Source organism: Chelmon rostratus, chromosome 24 (assembly GCF_017976325.1).
Source record: "Chelmon rostratus isolate fCheRos1 chromosome 24, fCheRos1.pri, whole genome shotgun sequence".
NCBI lineage: Eukaryota > Metazoa > Chordata > Actinopteri > Chaetodontiformes > Chaetodontidae > Chelmon > Chelmon rostratus.
Genome location: NC_055681.1, coordinates 13,630,745 through 13,642,281, shown reverse-complemented (window position 1 = coordinate 13,642,281; position 11,537 = coordinate 13,630,745). Strand labels below are relative to the sequence as shown.

General features: G+C 43.1%; 1 protein-coding gene across 1 annotated transcript in view; it reads left to right on the top strand.

The window, feature by feature from the left end:
• The first annotated feature begins 3,416 nt into the window (after window positions 1-3,416).
• The window catches only part of prkx (protein kinase X-linked), a 33,897-nt gene continuing 25,776 nt past the window's right edge, over window positions 3,417-11,537 (top strand). Inside the window, exon 1 of the mRNA XM_041966126.1 lies at window positions 3,417-4,130. Coding sequence (XP_041822060.1) covers window positions 3,983-4,130 — 148 coding nt within the window. The 5' untranslated portion in view covers window positions 3,417-3,982. The remainder of the gene's footprint in view (window positions 4,131-11,537) is intronic.

Sequence of the window (11,537 nt, the reverse complement as noted above, 5' to 3'; positions counted from 1 at the left end):
TCAAGCAGCTTAAGCCACGTCCCCGCCGACACTGTTTTCACTTCTCAGTGCCCCCCATCACCATCATCCCGATAACACCGCGGCTGCCGAAGCGCCGGCCAGGAGGCAACATTAAGAGCGGGGGGGGGGGGACTTCAAGAGAGGCAGGGCTGGATCTGAAATGTGGTGGGGAACGTGCGTGGGTCAGGGGGTAACGCAGTCTGCAAAGGCAAATTACACAGTTGGATGACCATATTACAGTATGACTGACTTCAGCAGATGGCAGAAGCGTTTATGAGTCAGATAATGGCGGTGGCAGCATACTAAAACACCCACAGAGACGAGTCGCACCCATGCGTTACATGGCTTGCTGTTAGTGACACACTTTTTGGGTCCAAAACACATTGTGAGTTTAAATGGTCACAATGGTAACGTTGAAATCCACTGCTGCTCATGCTTCTGGCATGGTCTGGGTCCCTGAGCACGGGAAGGCTTCAGCCTCAAGATGGCTATGACAGAAGCGACTGACCGAACTGCCCTTAAATTAGATCTGATCTTCGTCACCGCCACAGGACCATTCTTCATTATTTCAGTCACCTCACGGCCTTTCCTCAAGTGCCCCCATAAGGATTTTGTCTCGACCGACACTTGACATTAATAACATGGCATCCCGCGATGGCATGGTATCTCACGTTGCTTTCCCACCTGCGGTTCAGTTCAGCTTTCAAGTTCAAACTGATTTTATCACAACCAAACCACGAGGAGTAAACATGAAGTCACACGGATTGATCGATTGATATTATCTATATTAGAGCAGATCGCAGAGTCACTCCGGTTTAATGTGGAGCTGCAGTTGTAATTAGTCATCAATCAGTGAAAAGTGAAAAGAAGCAGGAACAGTAACACTTCAGGATGTGATTGACAGATGATGGCCGGTGTCAGTCTGGATTAATAATGCTCATAATCATTTACTTCTAGGAAAGCTCTTCATGATACCAGAGAAGATCATTAAATACATAATAGACAGTGAAAAAAAATCCAGTTTTGCATCCAAATTTTGTGGCTCGAAATTTTAATCTTGTAAGGCTCTAACAAGTCTTGCAAGCTAGTAGTTAGCTACCGATCATATGAGTTCACAGGTCTTTGATTATTTGTGAGGCAGAGTGAACACAAAAGTGATCATGGAGCTACAATGGATTTTCCTTCAGTCTGGATCAACTGGACTGGATCTGAGAACAACCACAGAAAGCAACATGAAGCTCCCCTGACGATGAGCTGTTCTATCAGGCCAAAATGCAGAGGCCTACATGTGCACAAGATAAGCAAACTAGTAAAATAAAGGTGCAGTAGGTAGACTGATATGACACTGACATGCAACCTTCCACATTCATGCTCCTAATGAACATTTTTATACACTTTCACCTTCTCTTGGAACAAGAATCCCGACTTTCTACACAAGATATCACAGGATCTAATGGCCATTGAATTTCCTGAGGACGTCCACGCTCCCCACAGGACAAACCACTGTGATTTGATCTTTCTGCTGTCGCCGCTTTCAGCACACATTTGACCTTTTAATCCCATTTGTGGTGAAGCTCTGAAGTGAAAAATCATCATGTGGTTTATTCCGTGCATCTTCTTTGCAGCCTCTGTGGCCTTTATTGTGAGTCTTGTTTGGTTATCTAAGACTGTCTGCATTATCTTTTCTTACGGTCCTGGACTGTTACAGGTGCCTAGGTAGATTTAAATTCAGACTTTTGTTTACTAAGCTTGCATTTTCTTCCAAAAAGTTTCAAATTCGGAGAGTTTTTCTCATGAATGAAGTGTTGTAACAGAACTATGTTTTGAAATTCCTTCTTTTCTCCTGATCACTGAAGTCATTTTAATAAACTTAGTCCATGATAGCAGATCATTAGTTGATATCACTGATGGCATTCTTTGTTAACATAATTACTTAAAGTCTCACTCATCAAGATAACTCTTTGAAGCAGATCAGGTGAATCAGAAGCACTCCACAAAACCTTATCTTTCAGGCTGAAATCCTTCTGAAATCCTCTCTCCTTTACTCTGTGTTTGACAGGCGGCTTCAGGGGAGCTGCAGCGGCATAATAGTGGAGTGCCAGATAGTTTCACAGCTTGAGGACGCGAGAGCAAATGTTAGGCCACCTCTGTCTAAATCAAACGCATCTTTATTCCATTCATGCTGCAGACAGTCTGAGAAGAAAAAAAAAAAAAAACAGGCCACGCATGAATACTAATCTCAGCTGCTCTGCTTTGCATTGCTAATGTGGTCACAAAACTTTAAAACTATGAAATAACTGTGCAAATCAGGAAATCTGAATTATGTTGTGATTAAAATTAATGCGCTTGTGATACACATCCTATACTTTTTAAATAGCTCTGATATGCAGAATTGTGCTGATTTATTTAGTCCAGAGGAGGCTAATGCCATGCTGAAGGAGAGCTATGTCAGTGTGAAATACATATTTGTAGGACAGTTGGGACTTCAAAGCAAGCGCAGTTACGACACCTCGAGCCATATTTAAATTAATAAGTCCCAAGTAGTCAAAGCATCCAACCAGGACTTCAGTCCTCTGCCAAGTCTGACTGTAAGAAGTGAACTGAACGCTGAGGGCAGCTGACTCAGTATGGAGTATTTTAAGTCTATGTTTGTGGCACACATGGCTTGAGTTTCCTCTTTTGCCCCCTGACAACTTTAACCCTGCATCCAAGTTTAGCTGACGCAGCCAGAGGCTATTTCAAGGGAGACTTCACCCTCCCCTCCAGCGGCAGCACACAGCTGTTTCCAGTGAGGAAGCTCTGATAAACCCATGGTACACTACCTGCTCAGGCACAGACAGGTTTGCATTTCCATGTATCACTTCAAAGTGACAAGAAATTTTGTATATCAGATTGTTTCACTTAATTATATGGAGGCTTCTGTGGGAGCAACTTTGCCCATTGTAAATTCTGTAAATTTTAGAGGCATCAAATATTATTAAATTTTTAAACTTTTTCAACTGTAGGGTCCTTGATTTAGATCTTCTGTGTTTATTGACCACCCCCATCCTCAGACATCATTGGTTAATGTCCCGGAACGGCTTCGATTTCATTGGCCCAATTTTGTCAACATGCAGACTCCGTCTCCTATCCCTATCAAGGTACATACAGTCAGCTCGAAAACACAGGAAGTAGAGATGTGTAGCTTAAAACGTATTTGTAATAAAAAAAAAAAAAGAAAAGGAAAAAAACGCTGCACTCTCTTAATCCAAAAACATTAATTAATGTTCGTGTAGAGCACATTTATCCTGACAGAAAACAATGACAGTCTCTTGGGGACTTTGCGTTACTCAGTAAACGTCGACGTGCTGGTTAAGAATTTTTATTTTGAAAGTCCACACCGGATATCATTTGGACAGTAACACTGTACCGCTTCCTGGTTGATGAACTCACAGGGAAGAACTGCTGGGTGAGGTCTGTTGTTGTTGCTGAGTAAATAATGCCGAAAATCAGTAAACTTGAGACAGAAGAGCCATGGGACTCATTTAGTTAGTGAGGATTTAAAACTGTCGTTTATTCCGGACCAACAGACATTTATTCGGGAGCTTCTCTTGTTCCGCGTCCCGTTCATACCTCCAGTGTTGCGGTGCATCTCCCATTAGCTCACTATGGATTGCTAGCAGCTAACCAAAGTCGCTAACGCTTCGTGCCAGTGCAGTGCACCTGTCACCGGCTTCTTTGTCTCACTCATGTCAGTGGCTTCATTGTCTATTGTCTGTTAATTAACACAACTTGTTAACATAAACGTTAGCTACTTGTCCTGCTCACTTTTTTCAATGTGGAAGGCGTCACTCTCCGAAAACAAGCTGCACTGCCAAAGCTAGACAAAGAAGATGAACTGACGATAACTCCCCGCGACCAGAAATGCACGATATGAACTCTGTCCACGTCCCACTGGATATTTCTAAACCCAAATAGTCAGCTAGTCTCGAAAATAATAATTATGGCGTCCTCAAAAGCAAAGGTCGGAGTCAACAGTGAGACCAACTCCCTGAAAGAAAGTAAAAGCAACGCCAGCTGTTCAGCTGGAGAAGCATCACCAAACAACCGGTTATATTGCCTTGATGACCTGGAGACCATCGCCACAGTTGGTGAGTTGCAAGAATATGTCACGATGACAATATGCAGATGACTTGAAACATTAAACTGTTCATCGTTTAACCTGTAAAACATCATAAAACAGTGAAAAATGGCCGTGATGTATTCCTATTCTAAGGTGGTGTCATCATCACTGCTGCTGGTACTGCACTGATAATATTTATGTGTCAGTGCTGAAACTGTGGCATTGTGAAACTGTGGTAAGTTAAAATAAATACCCAGCCTTGTATCGTATATGAGTAAGGCATCTTATATCTGTGATTGAGCTTGACTCATCCTGAGATTAAAGCTAAACGATGGTGTCAGGTATCTATGTCAGGTATGATGAAGAAAAAAGAAAAGTTGAATGTAGAGCTGGGTGATAATAACTGAATCCAGTTTTATTGTATTTTGAACGAATATGGAATCAGTACGGATGATTTTACGATATTATATTGGGAGTCAGATTGATGCATTTATAAGGAAATAGCGCAGAAAAGTTCGAATAGATAAAGATCTGTGTGATAGGCTATTATCATGTTACAATATAATGCTGGACAGTAAACCAAATGTATCAAATTACAACACTGTGAATCTTCAACCAACCCAGATTTACTCTTATCAAAGTGTTCATTATCTACATAGTGCCCAATGGCTTCAACAACAACAGTCATCCAACCAACCAATCAGCCGAAAGTTTAGTCCAGAGGTCCAGATTTGTAAACTAGGTCACGCTGTAAGAATCCAGACAAACATCATGTACATCCGGATACATTTAAGATATTTTCACATTTGGGGCTACTTACATAAATGTGGCGGCTCATGGTGATATAAATTTTCCATCATATTGCCCAGCACTGCTGCAGTAGGAGAAATCTGAGCTCATATCAGGATATCAGTCCATTATCAATACGCTATGTCACAGCTGACCTACTTTTTATCCCTTTATCTTTTTGTCCGTTTTGTACATTTTGTTCGCGTGAGCACTGCTGCTGTCTGAGGTCCGTCCACTACAATCTGTGCAATCATCACAACGTTGTTGTGTGGGGAGCTGCACACTCTGTGCTATAATCAGAGTACAGTCGGTCAAAAAGGGAGACATACCAGGCTGAAGTATACAAAGTGAGACAGGGTAGTTATCTTTGCCATGCAGTGCATTCAACACAACACATTTTAGATCACATTTTTAGCCCTTTTGCAAGTGATGGTTTGTTTATATGATAAGGTAATTTCGTTAAAACATATATAATAGAACATTTTTGAACTACAAAGAGCATGATTTCTCATGTTCTTGTGGGAGTGGTGTGCGGTATGGAGCATTCAGATCTTAACATTTGGTGAATCCAAGCCACATAATAACCCATCAAGCATGCTTTTGTGTACGTTATGTTTTCGTCATAATGCAGACTGTGTAGTTCTTAGTTCAGCAAGTCAGTGGGACTCCAAGCAGAAACAACGTCAGCCAGCAGCAGTGAACCAGGTCGTATTTTCTTAAAACGCCATCAGTTATCAGCCAAATTCAGCCACTATTCAGAAACAGCCTAAAGTTATGTTCCATAAGTTAGAGGTGGGTGCGTGCAGTGTGGCCAGCGAGACAGAAGCTGACATGCCAAGGTTAGTACCTGCTCAGGCAGGGACGTGCCCTTCAGGGGCTTAGTCATTACTGACTTGTCCAAAGTTTGATTCATGCCTACATCATGGCATTATACAAGAACTCATTCAGGGAGGACCTTTTATGAGTCCTAATGAAAAAAAGGAAAAGTCTGTCCCAAGAAGAAAACTTGCAGGTAGACAAAAACACAAATACAGGGTTACGTTTATTCATATATTCAATCATTACTCAGTAAAACATCAAAAACAATGATGCATGCCACCTATAAATGACCAGATTCCACAGTGACGCCTCAAAGCTCAGCTCATGTAGGTATTCTGTTTACAATACATGTTCTTAAGAAAGCTAATGCAAATTATTAAAGGGAAAATTCACTGATTCTACACATGAAGGTAGTTCTTCTGAGCCAGTGAAATTAGCTGTGTCATGTCGTCTGTGCCTGGATGAGCTTTGTTAAGTCTGTGAAAATAACCCTGATGACGTCATAGTATGGTCGTCAGGGTTACATATATAACAAAAAGCCTACAAACTGGAGGTGTGGAGTAGGACTGGGCAGTATCACCTAAAATCTTATTAAATGCACCTGTGCAGAAGATACACCTGCAGCAGTTCATCCTGGTTTACTGCTAACCTGACTTGGTGATGTTGCTAACCTGACACCTCCTGGTGTACCAGCTCTTTCTCATCTGCAGCCAATGCCGACTGTGTTTCTCTAAAACTTCAACCGTTTTGTCCGTCCAAGCTACACTGCACATGCAGGGTTTATTACATCTGACCTGCAGTGTGGCATACTTTGTTGCTCTGAAGGATTGTGCAGCAGCCAATTGGCAGACATTAATTTATAGTGCATATTGATGTGGCCAAAATTAAGTTGGTTAGAGCTGTTTTTGGTTAATTTTTGATTAATTGCCCAGCCCTAGTATGGACTTTCAAAGCTGTGGGTGGCAGGCAGGGTCTAATGTGAGATGCTATAAAGTTGCATCATGGTAAGTGTATAACAGTGTTTTTGAAACTTGACCAATACTAGGAACTAAGACTTGGCCACTGCTGCCTCCATTTTGACCATTATTTGTGAAATGTCCCTTTTAAGTACCTCTTTAATCACTTACGGATGAATGGAATGATTGTTTCAGTGCACTGACTTTTACTCAATGTTCTCACTGAAGGGCATTAGATATAATCTAAAGCTGACTGTGTGTACAGTTACATCTGATTTAAGTCACATCCCAGTAGAATTCAAGTGATGCTGAGATGGGTATGACGTGAACCGAATGTCCCTGGCTGGAATCAAACCAGGGATGCTGTGGTTTAACCACTAGGCCAGTAGGATCCCTCTCTCCATTGTCCACCTCTATTTTCAGCTAGGAAGCAAAACGTCTGATTTATGTGTTGGGTGATGGGCGACACTGAAATATAGAGTTCCTGCCAGAATCAGAAGGGTACTCGCAAACAAAATGCTTCTTATAAAGCGCCGTGCCACGTGATCAACCCCACCAACAAGCCCGCTGTTGCAGTGTCAAAATGTGAATTATGTTGGGATGCTGCCCATGTCTCCAAATAAAAAGTGTTATCGTGGCATAGATTTATCACTGTTTAGAGTGCAGGTCAGTGTACCTATATGTCATGGCTCGATTGATGTCGTCACGTCAGTCACCAAAGGTTGTGTCTGCGTCCCAGTAGCTGTCCTAAGGGAATTTTGGGTAGTCAACACGACAATCAATTGATGATCGCACAGTTTATTTGTGGTGGTGGGCGTGCTCCTTCCGGCAGTGCTGCACACTTCATCCATAAAGTGTTCCTGAGCACAGATTTTACCAGTTACATCATTCATAATGACTGTCAAAAAGCTAAAGAGATACAGTAGATCTCCACCTGGGCGTTGAATATATTGGTGAAGAAGGAAGCTTGAACTGAGTGGAGCAAACTCTTCTTCAGCTTCAGCTGCAGTCATTGGTCAGCAGATCTGAAGGGAGATGTAAGCTGTTGCCGGTCCACGCGGTGCTTTCAACACATCAGTTCTGCATTTTGCTGTGTTTCAATAATGTGCTAATTTCGTTCAAGCCTCAAACTGAGCTAGTTCAGTAGATAAAATCAATCAATTTACTGAAAGGAAATCCCGATTTTGAGAGATTTAGCATATGAAGTTGCTCACAGTGACAGGTGCACGTGACTTTGTTTAGAAAGTAAAACAGCACGCAGCAAACACAAAATGAATTATTTGTGTGAAAAACAAGGATCTTCAAGGTTGCTCCAGCAGCCATCTACCCAGCCTGCACTCTCGTACATCGACATCAGTGCCGTGTGTTGCGGCTGACTCTGTAACAGTGGTGCAGGCTGATCATAAAAGGCCAGATGGTGATGGAATTGATAGCAAACAGCGCGGAGTGATGACACCGCATCCCAGAACCTTTTTCATTAACAGCAGTAGTTTGATTTTGCAGGCCGATTTAACATACATTGTGATTTATGATCTCATGCTGCATGCTTTATGAAAGACATCTAGCTCAATGATGTGCATTAAGCCACATGCGGGCTGCAAAGCCCGAGCTTAATGCCTGTCAGGGAGGTGTGCGGCAGGGAACGGCGTTCATCCTGTGCTGTTGGGAGGAAGCTCCGAGCTCATGAGCCCCGCATAAAAATCCAATTTGCCAAGCCATTTTGTCTGATGAGAGGGATTTGCTGGCTAAAACAAATCAGCTAAAGCTCTTTATATGCCTGCTGTTGTTTAATTGTCATTGAAATCATGAGGCAACTCTCTTGTGCCATTAGATTTATTCGTTGCTGTTACATGCTGCAGTAGCCTATATGACCCAGACAGTATCACTTGGAGGCAGCAGCGACTGCAGCCCTGTCACAGCAAATGAATCAGCAGTATCTCCATCCCCGACACGATATTTAGGGATTTGTCGCTCCGGCTCGTGTGAACAAAAGCTGCATCCTGCCAGTTACAACAGGAATTTCAAGAGTTGCGTGCAGTGCATTTGTTTTCCTAAGCCCCAGAAACAGAGCAGGTGGAACGGGAGTCAGGGATGACCCACTTTCCAGAGGGGTAAATATCAGTTACAGCACATTACTTTCTGAAAATCAAGTGGCCATTTCTAGGTTGAGCCTCGCTGTCTCTCACCGTCCTGCTCGGTTTCTGATAACAACCCCAGCTCAGGAAATACCACGGAGGCAGCCCGATGATTTATAACATCACAAAGTGCGTGAAGAGAATAGGTTATCTTGTTTTTCTCCCCCCCTCCATGTATGTGTTTAAAGACTCACACAATAGCGGCGTTGTGCAGTAAAGGGGTTCTTTAGCAAGGTGAAATGTTACACTGGTTCAGCACATTGTTATGCAGAGAAGCAGCGGAGTTAGATACCTGACAGCCCCTCCTATCTCATCATCAAAAGCGCTGGCTTCCTCTCCTTGTGTTTTTGTGTTGTGGAACTCCATTTTTCGCTATTTTTCATGCATTATGTTCAGGTTTAATGTGGCATTTCTGTCATAATAATAATATATAATATATACGTTTATCGCTCTTATGAAATGGCCTGACCTCACCGGCTTTGTGAGATTTGAAAAAGCAACAGGATGTTTCAAGAGATGTAGTCACGTTTAAAAATGTCCTTTTTTACTGCTCGAAAAGTTTGACATTATGGAGAAATGAGCGGTTCACCTGACGGAGGTGGTGCACTGCCGTGCCTGCGTTGCCACGGCAACACTAATAGGCGTGAGACAAAAGGTTCATTGTTGGTAAAGCAGAGGAACGAGACATCCAGCATTTCATTAGGAAGTTGCGGCAGTTCTGTGTCTGACTCAGAGTGGCTGTTGTATCTCATATTGTCATCAGCCATTTATCGTCTCCCTCGCTGCTCGTCAGCACGGCAGGAACGAAATGCCAAATGTTTCTCCTCGCGTTTGGGAAGAAAACAGCAGCAGAGCTCGGGGCAGGATGAGGCCACAGAACTGTAGTCATTCTGCCTCTGGAGGACTGTTCTGTCTATCCTGAACCCGCCTGCTCCTGTAGGACTTCCAAGCGTCGCCGCCCACTCTGCTGCCTCACCGTCGCGCTCTGACCCGGATCGACAGGCCGATCCCTCCTTCCGGCGCCGGCGTTTTATGTTCTCTGCTCCATCCCACGGAGAAAATTATTATTCTAATTTAGCCAAAGAGTACCAGCACAGTAGCTCAACAAGCCACCTTTAGCAGAAATAAATACAAGCGTCTCAGTAAAAGTACGGCTGAAAAGAAAAGGAGGGGAGTTTAAGCAACATCATGTTGCGTCTCATAGCAACAGATATAAACCAGATGTTTCAGACTTGCAAGCTGCACTCAGGGTGTTATTCTTTTTTACAGATCTTATGTGATTAAAGACAGCAGCTTCGTTCAATATCACTGACATGAACACAAAGTGCCGACTACACTGGTGGAAAAAGACAGCCGGTCATGTGTGTCTTTAAGACACATACGCACACACACACACACGTATTATATATTTGGTTCGTGTGGCCAGTTCTTGTCTGTTCTGTGTGATTGATTAAGAAACTGTTTCTAAATGACCTCACTACAAACATCTTTGATATTTCTGATCTGACCTGTCAGTTACTCATTAGCCAACACTCTGAGTATCGCAAACTGAAGCCCTTTTTGGTCAGTGGTGTTAATTTAAGCTACATTAGCTTCATCTTGCCCAAATCAACCGAACGCCGGGGTGACCTAACTTTACCTCCAGCTCTCACTCCGGCTCAGCAACAGCAGCCTTTGCTCAGGGAGAGGGCTCGTTAAGTGCAACGTGACGCAAGACAAACTTTCCCCCTCTTAAATTCCTGCGTGACGCAAGTGCTTCTCCTCTCAAGGCATTGTCGCCGGTGGCGCGTGATGCATGTCCAGTCATGGAAGGAGCATTAGCAACGTGCAAGAACTGTGTAACATGTAACATGCATTAATCTTCCCTCCATCAAGATGCTTCATTTCTAGAACATTTTAAAATGTGCACTTAAACTGAAATATATTGACCGAACTGCTAAATATGATTTGATTTGAAGTAAACAGTTCACATAAGCTCCACCTCATCCAAATAAACTAAACTGCTGCTCAGGAATGAATGCATAAGTGATAATACATACTGTGCAATGAAAGGGGCCATTCAGCTTAATGATTGCTTTAGCTTTTAGTGCTTCCTGACAGTACGTTTAAAATACATTTAAAGATGTAGATTACATTGTAGTCTTATTGCTTTTAGTGAAATGATGGATCTGAATACCTCGACCTTTGTGCATGTCAAAGCTCCGTGCCTTCTGTTTTTCATGTGTCAGGTCCAACACATCGTTGGATGGTAGCTGGATGTGCGTCACACTCCGTGAAAGCAGCATTGCTCTTTGTATGGGTGCATTCTGGACACTTGACCTTGTCCTGTATGTGTGCTGTATACCTACGCAGGTTATATTTTGGCTCATTCTGTGACACATTTTATGGTGCATAAAGCAACCACAGCTTGCAATTCACTGTACAACCCTTTGTTGTAGAATGATAAATAAAGAAACCTTGAACCTTGAAATGTGTAAACACAATCGCGCATGAGGCTCTGGATGAAATGTCATCTGCCAGACCACCTCTGGAGGTGACTGGATGTCAGGTGTAAATCCAACCTGTCCGTCCGTGAGGAAGAGCCAGCTAGAGGTAGCACACATCATGTCTGCTCTGGGCTCCGAGCCAGAACCATCACAGAGCCTGAACATAGTCTGCTGCCACCAGTCATTAGTCTGTCCCCTTATCTGGGCCGAGAGCGTCACTGTGGCAGTGTTCATAGCCTCTGCAAGTCCT